General features: G+C 41.0%; 1 protein-coding gene across 2 annotated transcripts in view; it reads left to right on the top strand.

Annotated features, from left to right (window-relative positions):
- LOC111874372 (peripheral plasma membrane protein CASK) overlaps positions 1-21509 on the top strand; it is a 220282-nt gene that overhangs the window by 137356 nt on the left and 61417 nt on the right. For both annotated transcript variants that reach the window (XM_033755435.1, XM_023869822.2), the window contains exon 4: positions 8160-8237. In XM_033755435.1, the coding sequence (XP_033611326.1) occupies positions 8160-8237 (78 nt within the window). The remainder of the gene's footprint in view (positions 1-8159; positions 8238-21509) is intronic.

Below are 21509 nucleotides of genomic sequence, written 5' to 3'. Positions count from 1 at the left end.
AAAAAAAAATAAATGGAGGGCGGCATTGGACGATTATAAGAGAATGTGAAACAGGTATACAATCGAAGAAAGCAATCTTCTGGGATTTGGCACCGTGTATATGTGGTGTTAACCGACGTTTCGGAGGAACGTATCGCCCCCATCTTCAGGGTAGAAGAAAAAGTATAAGAAATCTGCAAGCGACAACACCGTGAGAAACGGTACCGTTTCTCACGGTGTTGTCACTGGGCTCCTACACTTCAAGACGATGCACAATGCAACTCAATGAAAAACAACCAGAGCCGCTCACTGTACTACTTGAACTGAACTTTTGTTATCAGCTACAGACGGCGCTAGTGCCACCTGACGCATATCTTTCATGTTACAGCAGTGTTGCCACATTTTTTTATCCAGCCCTTGTATAAACCAGACACAACATAAATATTCAGCGGGAGTTAAGCCAAACGTTAAAAGACCCACACTCATGAGGCTTTGCACCGATGGCCGTGCATAATTTAATGGCCAAAGTCCATAAAATCAGAACACTATCAACACAGAAGCCAACACGCATTTGAAATGCATGATTATTAACGCAGCGATAGGTGGGAGAACGAAAATAATGGATTTGGAAAATATATTTACTGAAAATTGAAGGGCACTAAGTCATTATTTGTTGTTACAGGGGCGACATAAGAAATGTGTAAAATTTATTACTGTATTTCAAATTAGCGGAAATAATATTTGGTCCCAAATGTTCCGTTATCGATCGATCATTCCAAAGAAGAAGGTTCTTGTGGTCATTAATGACCTTTCCTTCATATCCATTCATTTATATTTTAAAGTGAAAGTGTCGCATGTTCCGGCCTCTAGGCAAGAATGTAACGGAGTTTAATTACGTAGGCAAGAGGAGGTTAAACGTCGGACGTTTGCAGAATATAAGCCTACTTAATAAATTTTTATGGCTTTATGCTTTGTACATAAACTAATCCTTTCCGGTTTCTTTCAGAAATATGTGAAGTACCCTTTCCAGTCACACTGAGGGCCCACATGTCAAAAGTTTATTGCCACAGACTTTAATTTTTGCCTTTACGTGTACGTCAAGACAGTGCATGTGTCTCGTATTTGGTTTACAAATCGTAATTTAAAAACGGAAGAAGCAAAAATAAATAAATATCCCTTACCCTGTCTAAAAGATAATAAATCTGCAACACCAGAGGCTGGTACGAGTAGCAACCTTCCATGCTCTCGCAAGTGTCGTGAAATATCAAAGCGTTGCTGTGAACGGTATGTTGGACTAACGTCTTGTAGGATTTGAGGTTCTGCCCAGTGTTTGCGCCTCCTCTGGTTGCGGACGGAGGAGACGGTGTCCTAGATATTGGGGTATCTGTGAATATATTGAATAAACACTCAAGAGACAGGTGGTAAGAGGTGGTCCTACGCTTGAGGATTGGTCCGGAAGATAATAACTCACGTGACTAATTTGACCGCTAACTTCATAGGATCTTTTGATCTTTCACCATTGGAGGCCTAAAAAGAGGAAGGGGATTACCTGCAGTTGTTACCACAGCTACCATGAGACATCTGTGCTGAATCCAGCATAAATAATTTAACCTGTTTCTTTTTTGCCAATGAATGATTGTGTACATAGGTATTGTTGTGTGTGTCATTGTGATATCTTTTCTTTGAAACACATGTGTTTATAAATGTTTACAGTTTGTTTTCTTTTAATTTCATTTGCTTACATGTTGATATTTATTCTCGCTCTTCCTTTCTTCTCATTCGTCCCTCGGCCCTACTCTTAAAGCCGGATATAACTTCGCTAAAGAAAACTTTTATTCACAGTTTTATGAACTGCGAAGATTGATAACGTCCCGTGAATTTTAAAAGAACAGTAAATTATATGCTCCACCAGTCTGATTCGAGTGAATTAATGGTTGAAAAGAAAGCACGTAAAAGAAAGCGACAGAAGAAAAATAAAATTTTATTTAGCTGGTGAAAGCCAATATTTTGCTTCTCATCTGCCAAGAAGACGGTGCAAAACTGACAGCTATTTCGGAACGGTTTCTCTAAACCAGGACGAAAATTTCGATTTCATTTGTTTTATAATAAATTATCAGTTAATATTTTCAATTTGTTATTCATTGGTGATGGCACGCGGAAGGTTGCGGGTACGATTCCCAATGAGGTCATTGGATTTTTCAGTTGACCTGATACATCCAGCCGCACTTTGGCCCAGAGGTCGATTAAACCTCTAACAGAAATGAGTACCAGGAATCAGCATGGGGGTTGAGGGGCGGCCGGCGCGTAAGGCTGACACTAGCCTCCATCTGTGAGCCTGTTGTCTAGAAAATGTGGAAGCCCTGATCGCCCACAACCCTGTAGCCTTCACGGCCTGTCAGCTTTACCTTTTAATCATTGCTAAGCAGTCTGCACTGCCGCTATGTTGTCGCTATGTTGGCCATGAAATTATCATAATTTAAAACTGTAGTAAATACGTATAAATGAATTATTAATATGTAAAAATATAGGGTTAGCAGGATGACTAAAAGGGGGATACTTTTAAAGAAAAGTCTAAGTCTGTTCTGTTCGAAAGTAAGTACTGATTGATCGTGAAATAAAATCTCGTGTTTATGAAAGCAATCTGTCGCAACGTCATGAATCTAACTTAACAGTGGGACACTTTTTTTATGACAATGATACGGTGTTATATTCTGCTGCAGTCATCTGATGCGATTGCTGTTATTCTGTGATCTAGTGGTTAGAGACCCTGGCTACAGATCCAGAGGTCCGGGTTCGATTCCCGGCGCTACCAATTTTTTTCTGAGAATTAGTGGATCTGGAACGGGATCCACTCAGCCTGCCAAGGATAATTGAGGAGGTGTTTAAAGGAAATAGCGGATCTGGTCTAGAAAACCGAAATTAATGGTTGTGGGGATTCGTTGCGCTGACCACGTGACACCCTCTATCCGTTAAGGATGGCACTAATTTCACCGACAAGTGGCGGTCGCTCGGTCGGTATAGTTCGCTTGCAGACTAAAACCACAGAGTTCGTTTGTTATGTAGAAAGAACTGAAAATGTTGACCCATTAATTTGTATTATAAATATATCTATAGCTTCAGGTGCACATAATTATGAACGTTGTTGGACTATTTAACTTATTTGGTGTCGTCCCATCTGATTTTCTCGTACAAAAGGGAAATTGGACTTTATAGACATTTTCTGTTCAATTTTGTTCTTGGTTTATTCAATGATTCTTTCACTGCCTCAGAGTATGTACCATCGAATGATGGGATGATTAGCGAGTACTGTATTAGAAAGGTTGTGGAAAGAAACGTTTGTGACCTAATTTGGGGGACCATTCTTTGCCTCGAGGGAATGAGAAATAACAGGAAAGCCTTAAGGCGCGTCCACATTACTCGTGATCGTGCTCGCCAGGCTTATGCTTGTCGGGAGACTCGTCTGGCTTTTACTTGTGCTCTTAAATCTTCGTTCACACTACTTCAGTTGCTCGCCAGGCTTCGGCGCGTGAGGATCCGTATATTTACTCGAAGTGTGGATAGGCTGTAGTCGTACTTTAATTTATTGGCTATAGTTTTTAAATTAATTTAAAATTTGCTTGTCTCGTGACTTGTCATATCGTCCACATTAGCATAGCGAGTCGCACGAGCACGAGTAATGTGGACGCTCCTTTAGAATAGCCGATTTCCGTTCCGAGAATTGAACCCGGGAGTTACTCACCACGAAGCAGGAATGATACCTACGCAACCGAGACATTTGGTCATTTTATAACAACATTTTAGTTTTCAGTCATGGCCGTTGAACGATGAAACTCGCCTGTCGTTGGTCGTACTGAATTTCATTACTGGAGCGTTTTAGCGCTGCATTCATTATTCACCGATCCTTTCCGATATTAGCACCTGCTAAGTATCGGGCTACATCATTTAGCGTTGCGTTGGGGTCCATTAATTTGTAATCTAAACTAAAAGTGTCACGTGCAGAAAGCAGGATGCGAAGTTTGAGGTCTTGGAGCAATTTAAGGACACAGCGATATATTGATGCCGGAAGTCATTTCCTGAACACATGAAACACAAAGTGACGTTCCTAGGCATTTTATTCGTTTGTTACAGCAGCGAATTTTCCGCTTAATTGCTCTGTTAGATTTTATTTTTGTAACTTTATGTATGTTGCATTGCTTGCTTTATATAATAGCCGAGCACAGTGGTCGCGCTGTCTGAGGCATGAACTGTTTTCGCTCGCTCAGACGCTGAGATCGTGGGTTCAAATCCCACTGAAAGTAAGGATGTCTGTGTACGTTTATTCTGTGTTTGTGTTGTTCTGTATATAGGTAGCGGCCTTCGACGGGCTGATCCCCCGTCAAAGGAGTTCTGGTGAATGTGTAGGATTAAGAAACTGAAAAAACGGCCAAGGTCCAACAGAAGGGCTGTAGAGCCATGGATTTGTGCAGTAGTCCATTAGTCAGTGGATCATTGGTTCTTCGTAAAGCCGCTGAGTGTCGCGATCGAGTGATTAGCTCTACAGCTTCGTACTCACAAGGTCTCGGGTTCAGATCTAAGCCTGAAGACTAGGTATCCACGATTATCAATTTGCTGTTTTCCTCAGACTTTCGAGGCAAATGCTGGGAATATGTCAGATTAGGCCACGATCGCTTCTTTTCACGTCAGGTCCAATCAATTATTCTCTAATCACGTAACGTTGAACGATATGTAGGCCGAGCTGTTGACGGCATCCATGAATGAAACATAAAATAAAAAATGTATATATGTTATGTATAATAATAAAGTTTGTATATTAAAACTTTTCAAGATATATCATCTATACGTCGCATGCAGTCCCAAGTGAAGGACAGAACACAGGCCACAATATACACAAGAATATAGGAAGAGTACTCCCATAGGAGAGGATTGACGTAACTCGAGAATTTGAAGTGCAACGTATAGATGATAAATATTGAAAAGTTTTAATATATAAACTTTATTATTATACATGACATATATACATTTTAATTATTTTATAAAGGAGACATGATGGCATACAGTGCAATGGTTTGACGTAAATTAAACCACACCTGAAGATGGCACATTAGTGCCGAAACATATAGTGAAGAGAAAGGTGAAATTGTGTGCACTGTAAGACGGTTGGTACAAAAGCACACCATGAACGTGAATCAGTGCAACCGGACGCTAAAATATAACATTAAAATAAAGAAATCAAAAACTCTATAACGTCTTTAATTTTAAAAATTTCTTGGATCAGATGATTCTGTCTATGGATTTACAGCCCTTTTGATGGGCCGTGGCCACTTTTTCAGTTTCCTAATCCTATATACAGTCGGTAGGACTCTTTGGACGGGGGATCAGCCCGTCGCAAGGCCGCTTCTAATACAAACACAGAATAAAAGCACTCAGACATCCATGCCTCGAGTGGGATTCGAATCCAATCTCCCAGCGTTCGAGCGAGCGAAGACAGTCCATGCCTTAGACCCCGCGGCGACTGTGGCCGGCCAACAGATCATTCTGCCGCACAGTAATTGTGGGGGTTCTAGAACATACAGTAGCATATGAAGGGAAGTTTGTCGCAATGATCTAACATTTGTTCGGCAATATACTTCAAGTAGCAGCTCAGGGATTGAAGAAGTATACTAAAACACGTATGTACTGTACTTGAAATATTGTAGTTTAGATATAATAACAACAGATTGACGCGAGTAAAGAGGTTGGTCTAGAAGTAAACACAGAGAAAACTAAGTATATGTTACTGTCTCGTCACAAAAATGCAGGGCAAAATCATGACATAAAGATAGGAAACAGATGCTTTGAAAATGTGGTACAGTTCAGATATTTGGGAACAACGATAACAGATCGAAACCTGATTCAGGAGGAAATTAAGAGGAGATTGAACTCGGGCAATGCTTGCTACCATTCAGTCCAGAAAATTTTGTCTTCTCGTCTGCTGTCGAAAAACTTAAAAATTAGAATATACAAAACTACAATTTTGCCTGTGGTTCTGTATGGGTTTGAAACTTGGTCTCTGACATTAAGGAAGGAACATAGACTAAGGGTGTTTGAGAACAGGGTGTTGAGGAGAATATTTGGACCAAAGAGAGATGAAGTGACAGGAGGTTGGGGAAACCTGCATAATGAAGAGCTTCATAACTTGTACTCTTCTCCAAGTATAATTAGAATGATCAAGTCAAGGAGGATGAAGTGGGTAGGTCATATAGCACGAATGGTGGAGACGAGGAATGCGTATAGGATATTGGTGGGAAAGCCAGAAGGAAAGAGACCACAGGGAAGACCAAGGCGTAGGTTGGTGGACAATATTAAAATGGATCTTAGAGAGATAGGATGGGATGGTATAGATTGCATTGGTCTGGCTCAGGATAGAGACCAGTGGAGGGCTCTTGTGAACACGGTAATGAACCTTCGGATTCCAAAAAATGCTGGGAAATTCTTGAGTAGCTGCAGAATTGGCGGCTCCATGAGTGTGTAATTAAGTAATAAGAACATAACATAGATAAGCATCGACCAGATTTGTATAGCGGTAACGCTCTAGTTTTCTATTTATGGAGTGCTTGGTTCCATGGACGCTGTCTATCCTGACTGACGTTCTAGATTTTCTCCAGTCTCCCCAGCTGGATGTCGGATTAGTAAGAGCATGAGGCTACTAGCTTCCAGAACCTTTCCATTTAATTAATCTGTTATAAATCATCATACCATTCTGTGCCCTATAATGCAGATAGTGAGAACATCACAAATTAAGTCAGAAATAATATGTAAGTAGTAAAATAAGTGTTATTTATTACCGTAGTTGTAAGTTGTTGCCATATCGTGTCCGGGACACAGGATTCTGGCTCTAAAAGTATTTACTGTTACGCAGTTCTTTGCTCTTGTAAGACGCACATTCGCTGTAGGCAGTACCAACGTTGCTAGCAGTAGCACGTTAACTTTTGAAGCCCGCCGTGTTTAGAAATTCAGTTCCTACGTCAGAGGAAACACACCGCGTATGTATTTGAAAGAACAGACAGTTAATGATGTTTAAGGAAATGATCTGTTTATTATGAGAATCGTACAAAACCAATAAATACACTTTGTGGACAGAATGAAGAGTTCTTGAACATTCAAGCAATAATCTATGCTATAAACAGATGTATAATGACATATGTGCTCTAACTGTTGTTGGAGCCTCCCTTCTTCGCCCCTGTGAATTGGAAAAATGATGGCAGCAGAATGGAAGTCGTGCTTCAGCGGGAAGAATTAACTGCGCCTCACACATTATTTAACGTGGTGACTTATGCTCTTCAAAACCACTTCTTTGTCGGTTGTGACGCGCCTGCTCTATAAAGCCGGCCAACAATGTAAATCACCGTGTTTTTCATATACCGCCAGCTCTAACATTAGGAAGAACTCTGCATTTTGTTCACAAAGTATAAGCTACTTACGAGTTTATTATGGTGTCGGAAACTTTCAGTAGATGTTGTGAGGTCGATTCCTGTTTCCAGGAACAGCGACGCTTTCTAACAGATAAAACAGCGTAGGTGCCTCAACCTCTTTTACCTGAAGACGGAAATAGATCCAGTTTCTTACACGTTGTCTTCTTTAGAATGTTGACTAGTGAACAAAGTCCTTAAACTCAGTAATCCCGAAAACTCTTTTGCTGTTACTAACGTCTGCCTTACAGTTGTTTGCTTGAGTTCTCCTGAACTAAAGCATAAGTTTCTTTTCGTAACCGAAGTTGTGCTGTCCTACTGTTGCAGGGAACACCTTGGTAATTGTTTCGTTGTTGAGTAGGGAAGTGAGTAGTGATAAAATGAAAGTAGCCATTTTTATCTTTAGGTCTGAACTGTGATTTCCTTCAGAAGTGTGCCTAACATAAGTTACTTAGTAATCAAAGTTCTGCTATCTTACTTTCCGGAAGCGTGTTTATATATTTTTCTTTTCGTTGTTTTGGCCCTTAACTGTTACTTTCCAGTTAACCTAGTTCACTTGTGGAACAGTACTTAGTGCCCGTTTTCGAATCCTATTAAAATATCGAATTAATTAAATTGTACGCTAACTATCCCAGGAATTGATTGAATTAATCCTAGCATAATGAGATATGACAATGAAAGGAAGTGTTTGCAGCAGTGGAGAGATATTAATGGTGCTCTTGTTGATTGCAGTATGGACGGGTCAGACTTGTGTTTCGAGGTGGTACGCCGGGCCACGGCAGGGTTCGTCTATAGCGAAGCAGTAGCGAGGTAAGTAACTGCTACATGTTGTCTACTGTGTACGAGTATAATACCTCGTTTCTGCACGGTCCCCGATAAAGCAGTACAAGATTTAATTCCTCTTACAATTAAACAACTGTTGCATAATGAGTAGTTGATCCTTTAATACAGTGAGTTATTATGCTATATACAGCACATGCTTTAACATTTAATAACTCTCCATTTTGTCCAAACATTTTATTTATGTTCTTTGCACGGTTTTCAGAATAAGCGACATGTATTTACATATATATAATTAAATGACTGGTCTCTGCTATGGAGACAAATGCGTTTCCTTTGAAGTCGGAAATTATTTTTTAAATATCGTTTGGATGAACTCGAAACTTGTACATGCGTCTTAGTCGAAAACTTTAAATCGAAATTAATTCTGGATAAATTACAGGAAATCTTGCGGTGCTTGTATACAGTTAAATAAATGGAGAATCCAAATTAATGCCCCCAAATTGTAGATGTAGTTCTTCTTGGGCAACAACTTGATATCACATTGCATTTGGTTTTAATTTTGATCAATGAAACCTTTTGCGGAAGCAGCTTTGTGGTTGGTTGTGTAACGACGCTGCCAGTATGAAGACAAGATAGCGTCGGAGATATTTTTTTATTAATTTCACAAGTTAAGTTGTCCCTGTGCTTAACTAATTAAGTACTATGCCATGAAAGCGTATGATGGAGTGGATGTATATATCCACATATTCTTGACTTCGGCACTAGTTGGAGGTGAGTGGTCATCTTCACGTCCCGTTCGCTTTAACCCAGGGAAAGGAGCCCCCTGTATCCATAATTCCATAAGTAGTGTATTATGTTTTTGACCTCAGTCAAGTAACAACACAGATATTAGGGGAANTTTAGTTGACCTAATCCTTCCAGCCGCATTATGACCCTGGGGTCGATTCTACCTCTAAGAGAAATTAGCACCAGGAATGTACCTGGGGGGTAAAGGACGGCCGGCGCGTAAGGCTGACATATTTACAGCCATCTGTGAGCCGATTATCTAGATAAAATGGAACCTTCAACGTCTCACAACTCTATGGGCCTCCATGGCCTGTTACAGGAATAGCTTTACATTTTTATATTCTACGCAATTAAATAAATATTAATGCAGGAATGTTAACTGCTCTAAGAGTGTTAGTGGCATTCTGTATGGCATACTTTAATTGATAGTGATTAACAGGTGGATTTATTAATATCAGTTGCCTTTGCACTAACTACCAACTGATTCAGTGGAATATAATCCAGTTTCATAAGTTGGCAGTCATTCGTGTGATCAAGAAATTTCATGTCTTTCGTTCAACCGGAAGGTACATTATCGTTTACATAAACGTCTTCCATTGGCCCCTGTTCTGAGTCAATTGGATGCAGTCCAAAATTTACAGTTTATTTCTTTAAGATAAGATAAGATAAATGATCATAAATTATTGTCGCATTTTCCCTGGCCTATAAACTGAAACCACGACAATGATTTAGAATTACTTTGTATTTTAATTTTATCTTGTCTATCCAGTGCCTACTAAGCCATCTCTTGCCTTCTGACTTTTTGGAATAAAAGTGGGTAAGAATTGTTCATGTAAGATTTGAGGCTTTCACGGCGGTGACTATGAAGAAAGCAGTCTTCTGGGATTTGGTACCGTGTATATGTGGTGTTAACCGACGTTTCGGAGGAACGTATCGCCTCCATCTTCAGGGTAGAAGAAAAAATATAAGAAATCTGCAAGCGAAGAGACCGTAAGAACCGGTAAAAGCAGACTGTCTGCTTTTACCGGGTTCCTCCGAAACGTTAGTTAACACCACATATACACGGTGCCAAANAAGGTTCTGCTGCTGGCCATCTTGGCACGTGTTTTCTTCTTTTCCCGTGTCATAAATCAGATGATGCTATGCGTGCTTCTCATGCAGACCCCTTGCTGTTTAGGCCGCCATATTATTTTTCATAATCTTTAACTTTCTCTGGCTTTCCTATCATCATTAATCACAAAATAAAACTGATGTGATACTGTGTAAGATTTGAGGCTTTCACGGCGGTTACTATGAAGAAAGCAGTCTTCTGGGATTTGGCACCGTGTATATGTGGTGTTAACTGACGTTTCGGAGGAACGTATCGCCTCCATCTTCAGGGTAGAAGAAAAAATATAAGAATTCTGCAAGCGAAGAGACCGTAAGAACCGGTAAAAGCAGACTGTCTGCTTTTACCGGGTTCCTCCGAAACGTTAGTTAACACCACATATACACGGTGCCAAATCCCAGAAGACTGCTTTCTTGATGTGATACTTATCAGAAACTATACATCTAACCACTCTTGATGGCTTTTTTCTTCGAATAAAGTGTCTTTCACTTCTCCCACGATTTTCCTGTTCATTAGTATTTCTTCTTCTTACCATGATTCACAAAGCTTAACATGAATTAACAGATTATTTCCCTGAACACCGACGCTAATGAACACTACTCACGCCCTAGACCATGTACTTGTACATGCACGAAACTTCTGCCAAACCATCGGTTTGGTGTGTCTCCCTGAATCTCTGTCTCTCTGTGCCTGTCTTCCCACGCGTGGACCGCTCATACCCGCTGATAGAGGCCAGTAGAGTTGCACTTTTATACACTTCAAAAGTGTTATTACTGTGACTCCAAGGATACAAGCTTCCAGACATGTTCCGGTTTCGAGAACATCAGCCCATCTTCTTCGAGACCGCCCACGATGTCCCCTTTCAACTTTGGAAGAGTATACTTTATTATGTTTAGGAATAGTGGGATGTTTATACAAGTCTCTTAGTAGCTTGTGCTATAGAGGGAAAGGTCTAATTTTCAGTGAGTAACGAAGCAGGATTGTTAACTACTCGATCGCGAAGAGGGTCTATATGAAACATGTGCCTTTCTTTCGATTTTTGTTAGTTTCTTCTGTCCTACCGCGTACGTAATTCAGAACACGGAAATTTACTGCCTGGGCCTGCTTTTGCTGCATGCCACTGCTGTTAAAGCGAAGAGCAAGCATTGCCGTACAGTTTTCGGATGAGATCGAATGCACATTCACAATCTTTCTGAATTAAATTAGAATACAATAAATTTCTTAATTTGAATATTGTTCCTTCTTTGAAGTTCTAGCTCTTGTATATTGTCACGTGTGTGAGTGACTATAGACGGGGTTTGGATTGGTAATTAGATGTACTGAACTCTTACCGATCATAATTACAAGTAACTATAGATCAATCGCTAATTCACACACTTTATAATTTACTACAGCACACACCAAGTCATTTTAGTCTGCTGTGTTTTCACCAGTGTTCTGGTAACGGCTTCCAACGGGGGACGTTCCCCTTCCTCTGGGTGCCCGTGCCTCAGCAACAGCTCACAACGACTGAACTGCAACAGTCCTCTGTTTCACGGTCGTTGCTTAGCATCGGGTCTATATGCCACATTATTCTAATATTGACAAGAAAGACAACCATATCTAGGGAGGAGAGCGGGTACTACTGCAGTGTGAAATAGACATTATCCAGCATAATGTTAGTGCTGTGATTGATGCTTTCATTTGCAGTGTTTATAGTGACAGGATTTGATCCTTATAGTCGCTTGTAGCTTCCCGGGGACATTCCTGGAATTATAATACATATCCCTGGCAGAGCTGAAATTATAATCTCGGGTTATGCTTTAAAATACAGTTTCATGTTTACTTTTGCTTACGATTAAATTTTATTCACTTCCTAGGCCATGAATATAATTTACGTGGTTATATGTGACGTTGCACCAATCATGCCGATTCTTGAACATTGTATTCTAAAATTTCGTCAGTGTTACTGATATGTCCACATGTCATAATGCATGATACCACTGTCTGATTCTGCATCACTAGAGATGAGGAATTTTTGTAGCGTTGTTATGACAGGACATCATAACCGACAGCGCAGATCGATCGCGTGTCTGAATTGAAATATAATTATAATAATAACAACAATAATCAGCCCTTCACACCCTAAGCCCATTGGCCTGTTTCGTTCTTCTGCTGGCGTATGTTGAGTCACCATCCATCTTCGACTTTTTTGTTGATACTGAGGTTTGGAATTGAACTCCTGAGCAGGGCATTAAGCTTAACGACTTTTCGGAGGATCATCAGCATTTTGTACCAGACTACACGGTATCATCCTGGGCGATTGCACTCTGCAAATGTAACAGCACCAAGATTAGTTTTGTATTTGATTCCTTCACTTCGATCACATTTCTTCTATGATCCAAACGACTTTAGCCTGCTCTTTCCTTCCTCTTGTTAGCCACCCAGCTTAGGTAGTTAAGTGCCGAGCATAGTGGCCGCGCCGTCTAAGGCATGAAATGTCTTCGCTCGCTCCAACACAGGGATGGTGTCTTCGAATCCCACTCAAGGCATTGATGTTTGCCTTTATTCTGTGTTTATGTGTAGGTAGTGGTGTTGCGATGGGCTGAGCACTCGCCCAAGGAGGCCTGCCGACTGTCTGAAATTAAGAAACGGAAGTGAAACGAAGTCTCTTTCCCAGCCTTTACAGTCCGTAATTTAGCGAAATTGAAGTTATCCTTGTGCTTAATTAAGCACCACGCCATGAAGACTTATGAGGGAGTGAAATATAGCTCCATGCGTTCTCAATCTCTGCACAAGATGGATCTGTGTGGTGAGCTTGTTACCTCGGCCGCTTTACACTTTTAGAAATGGCCCCTCCCCCGGGATACGTTGGATTGAGTCCGCAAGCAAACTGTACCGACCGAGCGACCTACGCTTGTCGGCGAATTAGTGCCACCTTTAGCGGATAGACGGTTCGCGTGGTCAGCGCAACGAATCCCCACGGCCGTTAATTTCGGTTTTCTAGACCGGAGCCGCTATGTCTTGAAATAGCTCATTAATTATCCTCACGAGGCTGAGTGGACCCCGTTCCAGACCCGGAAATGAAACCCAAGTAATTATTGTTAACTTTTTAGTCGGTACACTACGGTATTTAATCTTAGTAAGTGGAAGAATGGTTACGTAAACGAATACTAAATAGAGAGAAACCATTGAGACACAACATTACTGTTGGATAACCTCGTAAATACTGCACTTGGATTCCACAGTCACGATGATGTTAGGTTTCTAATTTATAAACTGCCATGGTCAGATATCGTAGTCAACTGTCACGTAAAAATATCATGACTGACATCAAAGGAGTGGCTGAACCGAAATTATAGGATCGGCTGGGACTGTAAAATGTAGTTTTATACTAGTTACATTTTATTTCACTCCCGGATGACGTCTGTAGTTGAGATCATTAAGACGCGACGCCGTACTCTGAGGAACTTTTTAGACGCTAGTTTAAAATCCCTCCAGTGTCACTGATGTGGTCGTCTGTTTGCTTGGCCAGTTGAGTTCTGCATCATTAAATGACGCGTTTTCAATTTCTTCAGTTATGTAACATCAGACTATAGGACGATAGCGAAAATTTTATATGAAATGGTGTGGAAGCAGGAAACGGTCGTGACCGAATTAGACATATCTCGAGATTTCCCTGTAGGTAAAGGTAAAGTTGTCCCTATGCTTAACTAATTAAGCACTACGCCGTGAAGGCGTACGGAGGCGTGGATGTATAGATCACGTATTATTGACCTCAGCATTAGTTGGCGGTGTTCGGCCAGCTTCACGACCCGGCCGCTCTGCCTCCGGAGAAATGGCTGGGTGGGCCCCAGAACCGGTCTGGACGACGTTGAGAGAAGAAAAAACTGCCCATATTGGTGCTCGAACTCAGACCCCACGTCCATTCGGCCCGTAGCCAGTCGCTATACCGTCAGCGCTCTCCTGACACATTGGCAGTTAATTACATAAACTAAGAAATTTTTGTGTGACTACCGCCATTTGGCTCTCTTCCTATGAAAGAATGACTGCTAACCTTCCACTAATTAAGAGCTTAATAGATACGAATGTTCACCATACGAAGCATGAAATTAATTTAAATAATACTTAGAGAAATTGTGTTCCTGCTGCACAGAAAGTTCACCTGTCTCCGTTAGAAAGACCAGTTTGTTAAGCTGTTTAGGGAAATAATAGCTTCTTAGGCTACTCGGAGAATTAATTTTTTTTCCTTAGCACTACAGCCGCAGTGGGCCTAGGCCTACCTCCATGAACTCCGTTCACTTCGGTTTTTCTCGATCTTACACATACGGTAGGACTCCTTGGGCGAGTGATCAGCTCGTCTCAAGGCCTCTACCTGTAGACAAACACAGAAAAACGCACACAAACATCCATGCCCTGAGTGGGATTCGAACCCATGATCCCGGATTCCGAGCGAGCGAAGACCTCGCCCATGCCTTAGACCGCTCGGTTACCGTGACCGGCTACTCGGAGAATTATATGAAATATAAATACATGGGGAAAATAACGGAGTTTCTTTAATCTTAAGACACGTGGCACATATTGTAACCACTGTGCTTTAACGGCTTAATATATCTTTACTTTGTGACGAATGAAGTTCCACTAACGTTTTTATACGCATATCTGATATCTCCCATGTTACGTCCTACATGCCCTGCCCATCTCATTCTCCTTCATTTGATCATTCTAATAATATTGTGATTGAGTTACTATATACGGATTTTGGATTGGTAATTGGATCTGTTGAACTCTTACAGATCCGTGACTAGAAGTAATTGTAACCGTTTCAGTAATTCACGCACTTTACAGTCTACTAGAGCACGCGCTGAAGTGTTCTCAGTCTGCTGTGTCTTCACCAGTTGTCTGGTAACGGCTTCCAGCGGCGGACATTCCTCTTCTTCTGGGTTCCCGAACTGTCCTCGGCCTCAGCTGCAGCAACTGTTAACTGACTGACTGACTGACTGACTCAGAATCAAAGTCAGAGTTACGTTACGACCGACAGTCAGTCGGCCAGTCTCCCTTGGTGTTAAGCCGCGTCAGGGGCACAAGACTAGATTTTTGTTACTGTCAGACATTTGTGGGTTTGTTCATATGGGGAGCCCTCTCTGATCAAAGGACGGATCTGTCGTTTACAGTTGATGCTAGTCCTCGCCAGCGCAGTCAATCTCGTGTCCGAGTGCCGCAGGATTCATGACCATATTTTACTGTCTCAGATTCGGGACTGCCTCAACGTGGAGGGCAAGGTCCCCGCATTTATATCCCCCAGGAACAGGGTGGCCCAGATATATCCCCAGGCACCGGATTCCATTTCGCCTCCAGCAGCTCGCAGGGTTACGGTGGAGGTATTCGAACCTTCCTCCACACAGTTTAGCAGACCTTTTCTCGACTTGTCCTGCGTATAACATCTCGGCACGGTCCGCATAGGAAACACCGCTTCCCATTATTGTTGTATCCAAGTGTTGCCGACAGTTGTTGCGTTCGTGGAAACATGCTTATTTGCAGAGTGGTTACTTAGCAATTACTGTTGTATATTTACCTATTTAGTGGTCGTTGCCTAGCAGCGGGTTTACGTGCCACAATATTTGGCGAAGAGTCGAACTTACGAAGTTCCTTATTTTGCAATTTTCTTCGCCAGTTTGTATGAGCTTAGTGCTATTCTGCTTCTCCTGTACATTTTATTATATTTTTTTATTATTCTTAATGGGGGTGAGACTGTCTCCACTTGGTACTGCGGCCACTTCTGGCCTATTGTACCAGCCCCAGATTATAGATGAGGGTGATTGTGGAGCAATTGGTGGAATGAAGATTGGCAGTGGAAACCGAAGTACTCGGAGAAAATCTGCCCCAGTGCCAATTTGTCCACTACAAATCCCATACGACCAAACCCGGGCTCGAACCCGGTGGGAAGCCAGCGACTAACCGCCTGAGGTATGGCACGGCCTCTGTACATTTTAAGTAATGTTTGTCGTTTACCAGTTGAGAAGTTCTCATATTTATAAAAGTAAAGAATATATGCGGTCCTAGTGACTGTTAGTCTCACACGGAATATTACTATGACAACGAGAAATGTGCTAACGTTGTCATATCATATACATCCCCCTCCCCCCCTCAGCCCTCTGCCGGTAGCTTTTAAAACAACCGACGGATTTTCAATTAACATTACTCGTATATGTAAGCCAGTTCATACCGTTACAGGGCAAGTATGTGTATAATTTTTAATGTCGGTGTGGTACTGCGCGAACGTCTACCGTGAGATGGACACTTGCAGTGCTTACGTTAAAGTAATTTTTTTGTTTAGTGTAAACAAAGAACATAGCAACCACGCGATAATATTTGATTTTAGATTTAATCTCACGAATTGTTGGAGCTCAGGCATTTAACAGTGCTGGATCTTAAACGTACCTTGAGATGCAATGTGAAATATTCTGCATGGTTTGAGATTACCGGAGAAGAGTCAAGGTATTCGAAATTTGTGCAAATGATACTTATACACATACGAGGAGTAGTCAGATAGTTGACATTCAAGGGTTTGCTACATTGAGTTTAATGCTTTGACGTGGATATCCAACAGGAATTATTAGCAGACAAACCGTTTCTTTCTCCGCATAATCGCCAGAGCGTTTGAGGCATTTTTTCCAGCGATACAGCACCTGTTACTGAACAGTGTTTATTATATGAAATCCGAGCTTCGTACTATATGGAAGGCCATGTAGTTTCAAGGTAGTCTGAAGAGGGAGGCATCAGTTTCTTCAGAAAAGATGGAATCTCTGTACCAATTCACATGGTCTCACATTCCAGAAGATTATTTTAGTATAATTATTAATTATTTGCTTTCGAGAGTCTCAGTATATAAATTATCTTGGAACGTGTTGTGAAGATTAAACGCCATTTAATTCTTCCCAGAAATTGTTATTTTTCCAGGTCCGTAACTCATTTGCATGACGGGTGATGCAGGCCCATGCACCGATGGGTCTATTTTGCCATTTGGCAGTTTCTCTGTTTTTGCTGTCAAGTTTGTGATGTCACAACCCTCCGTCGTTTTGCTGTGCCCCGAAACGAGCATCACTTCAACAAGTTAAACATTTGTAAGGACCAATTTGCGTCGTTTATGACAGTTTCTTTCTACTCGGTTTGCTAGAAATTGCTGACTCTGTAATTTTAAGTGCCCGAAGTTTCTTACACGAACACGAAGCACGTTACTTGCTTCCAAATTTATATGAGTAACACTGTGGTGCGTTCGTAACGAAAGGCGAAATAAAGCACGTGTTAGCTTCGCAGTGTCTGTCTGCCCTTCCGTTCGTCAGTTCGCATGAAACAGCTTGTGAACAGCTGAAAGCTTTTTAATTAAATATATTATTTGCAAGTTTTTACTAAAAGAAATCGACACATTTCAGTTTCGCCTAAAATCGGACAACAGTAACGGACACTGTTTGCAGAAATGCACATCTCGAACGTAACGAAGTGAAAATATTTCGAACGGAAGTTGTAGAGAGATATGTATACATTGTAGAATATACCTTTTCCATAAGTTGCGGTTTTCAAGATAATTAAGCAAGAGAGATTGAACACGTCAGACTTGTTACACTGTGCATAAATTTTCTGACTTCTTTTCTATTTGCTCTTCTAACAAAAGCCGCTGTATAGAAAGCGAGCTCTTGTCAACGAGGCAGTGATCGAGTTCCATAGAAAGCGGATAATTTTTGGACTAGCTAGCGCGTATGTGTGCATGTACAAACGCACTGTAATTATTTAAGAGGACAGTGGCTCGAATCCAGTCGTAAATTCGTCATAATAGCCTTATTTGCTTGACGTATTTTAAAACAAACTTTCTATATACCATTAATTTCCAGTCAGCTGTTAAGTTTTATGACTACTGAATGTTTTTACAGCTATTTGTAAGTCTCAGAACTGTAATAATCCGTTCTCAGTAAACATAATTTTGTTATAAATTCTTAGAGCACAGCGCAATAAGGTAAACAAGGTAAAGCTATTTCTGTAACAGGCTGTGGAGTCCCGTAGGGTCGTTTCATGGGCAAGAACTTTGGAAAGGTGTATACTTCTTGCAAGGCCTAAACTCTCCTGATGACATTATTTAAGCTCAGCTTAGCTCAGAACATTGATGTTGGTTATGTTAGCACATATGTTCAGTATCCAAATGTTATAGCCGGATATGAACTGTCTCTGATTCCGATGTTATCCTCCCGTGGAATTCACACGTTTCACAACTCGGCTCATGACATGGTGCGTATTTAAATAGTTTTCTCAGAGTGCCCCTTGGCAAATAATACAGTGAAGAAACAATATTACTGTTTTAGAACACGTTATATATAATCTTGAATTATTTTCAGATGACATATGTTTTGGTCTGCTGAATTCGTTAATCTGTCTGTGAGCGCACAGATTAATTTGTTCCACTTAGCTTGTGTCTTTCAAGAGTTGCTGACAGCCGTTCATACACCTCACCTGTTGTTGTGCCTTTCATAATTTCTATGCAAAGAAATTATATAATGATATCCAATTTGTCGTTAATATCTCTTATAAATATCAGTAATTGAGCTATACCTTTGATTAGTGCTGCCGTCCAACGTTGCAGAGAACATCACGAAAGTCTGAACTGCAGGCCTGTCTTTTAACTTTGTCATCGAATCACTGTGAATTTCTTCGACGTGACGTACGGTTCAAAAGCTGTTTTATTTTGTCACAAATTGCTTCAGATACTCGTAATTACTGTGTTTTTGTAGTTTGTCCATCGTTCGTTGTTCTAAAGAATATAACTTTTCTGAAACTGGAGGTTCCGTTCCCAGGCGAAGGGGTTGAAGACATCTACTGTATTGGGAACCTTAGAAAGAGCTAAACTCAGTCACTGGGAAACCTCCGTCAGTGTGACGTGACTATAGATTTATAAATACTTAAGATCAGGATTTGTGAACGGGACATAACAGAAAGATGTACAGTAACAATTTTGGTATTGTATGTACAGACCAAAAACTGAGGCATAAATGGAAATGGAAATTAAATTTAGCAAACCGAGCCAACCAACCTAATCCGTGGACACCATTGCATAAGATTGAGTTGAAGATTTTCATGTTGTCAAAACTTTTTTACCTACCGCTGGAGCCATCTGTGGAAGGGGGCCAGGACTAAAATTATGTAGATACCCACGAAGAATCTGTCAGATCATGCTGACCTTTCCTGTGAATTACTAACCTCATTGCTGATATTGGGGATCCGTATGGCAGAAACATTCAGACTGGGTTGGGCGATCGGATTGGTTAAGCATGCCATACTGGGCGATTCCTTGTATTTCCTATACATACCGTTACTTTTAATTTCCAAATTCCTAGCTGTATCTCAACCTACCATACAACCTTCTTTATAGATAAGTTGGGCTAATTTTGATTTTCTGGAAGACCTTCTTTGAGAATATGCCTATGTTCGCGGAGACACACGGCTAGAGTTCTGTTTCGCCAATGTGTCTTCTGCCACATTCACAGGGAACGCTACAGACGCAATTGGCCACCTGTTGCTGGTCTCTTTCCGGCCTGCTTCTCATGGATCCGATGGACAGAATCGAAAAACCCAGTAATCCAAAGTGCTATATACAATCATCAGAACCCTTTAGAATCTGCTGGCTTCACGTACATCCACTATACACTGCTACACACATTGACCGCCCACAAGCGGTTTATTGTGCTAGCTCTGTTGGGGTGTGTGTGTTACTAAAAGCTTGGTGGGTCGCTGCTTTCTGCAACTCATTTTGGGTCGTAATATACTTTTTTCTCTTTGACATTAAATACCAGGTGGTTAGCTTTTGCTCCGCTGCATGCACATTACGAGTAACGTGGCTGTAGTCAGGTTCTTTGTCAGATAACTGGGAAAATATCTGGTTGAGCATCGTCAACTGGAACCTCCTCGAACTTAGTCTTTATTCCGAGTTTGGTGCTTGAACCGCTGTTCGTGTTTCGAATACTTTCCTTTCCTCTTTCTCATTTATGTATACAGGAATCCCTCATCAACAAGGGAGATTTCGTTCATGTAAAATACGCTGGTTTTCAAGAGCATGGCCATATAAAAAAAATGACGGTTACAGGATCCGTGGCCGCTGTTAGCAATCATCAAAGCCTAATATGCCTTTTCTATCTAGTAAATGCAAGAATTCATAATATGTTTAAAATATTTTTTTCTGTGGCTCTAGAGCCCCAATTTGGGCCTAGGCCTACCTCCATGAAACTCTCCGTTTCACTTCGGTTTACTAGATTTTACACATACGGTAGGACTCCTTGGGCGAGTGATCACCTCGTCGCAAGGCCTCTACCTGTAGACAAACACAGAAAAACGCACACAAACATCCATGCCCTGAGTGGCATTCGAACCCACGATCCCGGCTTCCGAGCGAGCGGAGACAGTGCGTGCCTTAGACCGCTCGGCTACCGTGACCCGCTGTTTAAAATAATACATATTCCAGTAACATAATTAGCTAAAGAAGTTAAATTAATAATTTTATCTTACTCATTTGCTTTTCAGATGGAATTGATGCGTGTTTAAGTCCATGATGGTTATATGGATCATTTGATCCATTTGATCCATTCAAATCCATTTGATTTGAAGCTACCATTTTCCCTTATGTGTACAATTTAGAGACCTGGGATAAATAAACCAAATTCCGCAGTTGGCAAGAAATTGCATTATATCTACTTGTGAAAGGGATAGCAGGCTGCCATATAAATACCGTGTACATCTGCGGGCCCTTTGACCCTAATTTGTGATGCTTTAAAATAGATCCGTGAGACAGTGTTTATAGACGTCGCGGTATAAGTTATTCATATGGGAAATCCCCGAATTGCCGTGCCTAGTTCTCTGAACGTCGTGTATGCACACGCAGAAGGTTCCTCTGGTTTATAATTGGTAAGGCTCGGGAAAGTTGTCTTTATTTAACAGGACTCAGAAGTTTGGGCGGATTCATCGCAGCAGAACGTAGTTTTTAACTGACGATTACATTTTTGAATCCCGGAATTCATCTTAATATTTAAAAGATTATGAAGTTAATAAAATCTTCATAAGACACAACAGAAGGAAATACGCACAGAGCCACAAAAATTTACCAGTCAATGACACGCTGCACGGAAAAAATGAAATGTACTTCCGAATTTAAGACTAAATCATAAAATTAGGAAAAGGGTTACGACAGTATAAAAATACAATTGCGTCATACAGTTTGAACGCACCTGATGACGGCCAAATAGGCTGAAACATGTGTGAAATATGACAAATAGAAGACTCACAAACTGAAAGAGTTAAGAGTTTTAGAACGTACATTTTGAATTTTAAAACTTTTAATGTGAGTTACACGGGAGAAGTGAATACGCGAATTTAAAATTCCATTGCTT

This window comes from Cryptotermes secundus, unplaced genomic scaffold, assembly GCF_002891405.2.
Source record: "Cryptotermes secundus unplaced genomic scaffold, Csec_1.0 scaffold197, whole genome shotgun sequence".
Lineage (NCBI taxonomy): Eukaryota > Metazoa > Arthropoda > Insecta > Blattodea > Kalotermitidae > Cryptotermes > Cryptotermes secundus.
Note: the sequence above shows the minus strand (reverse complement) of the source record. Positions and strands in the feature narration are given on the sequence as shown.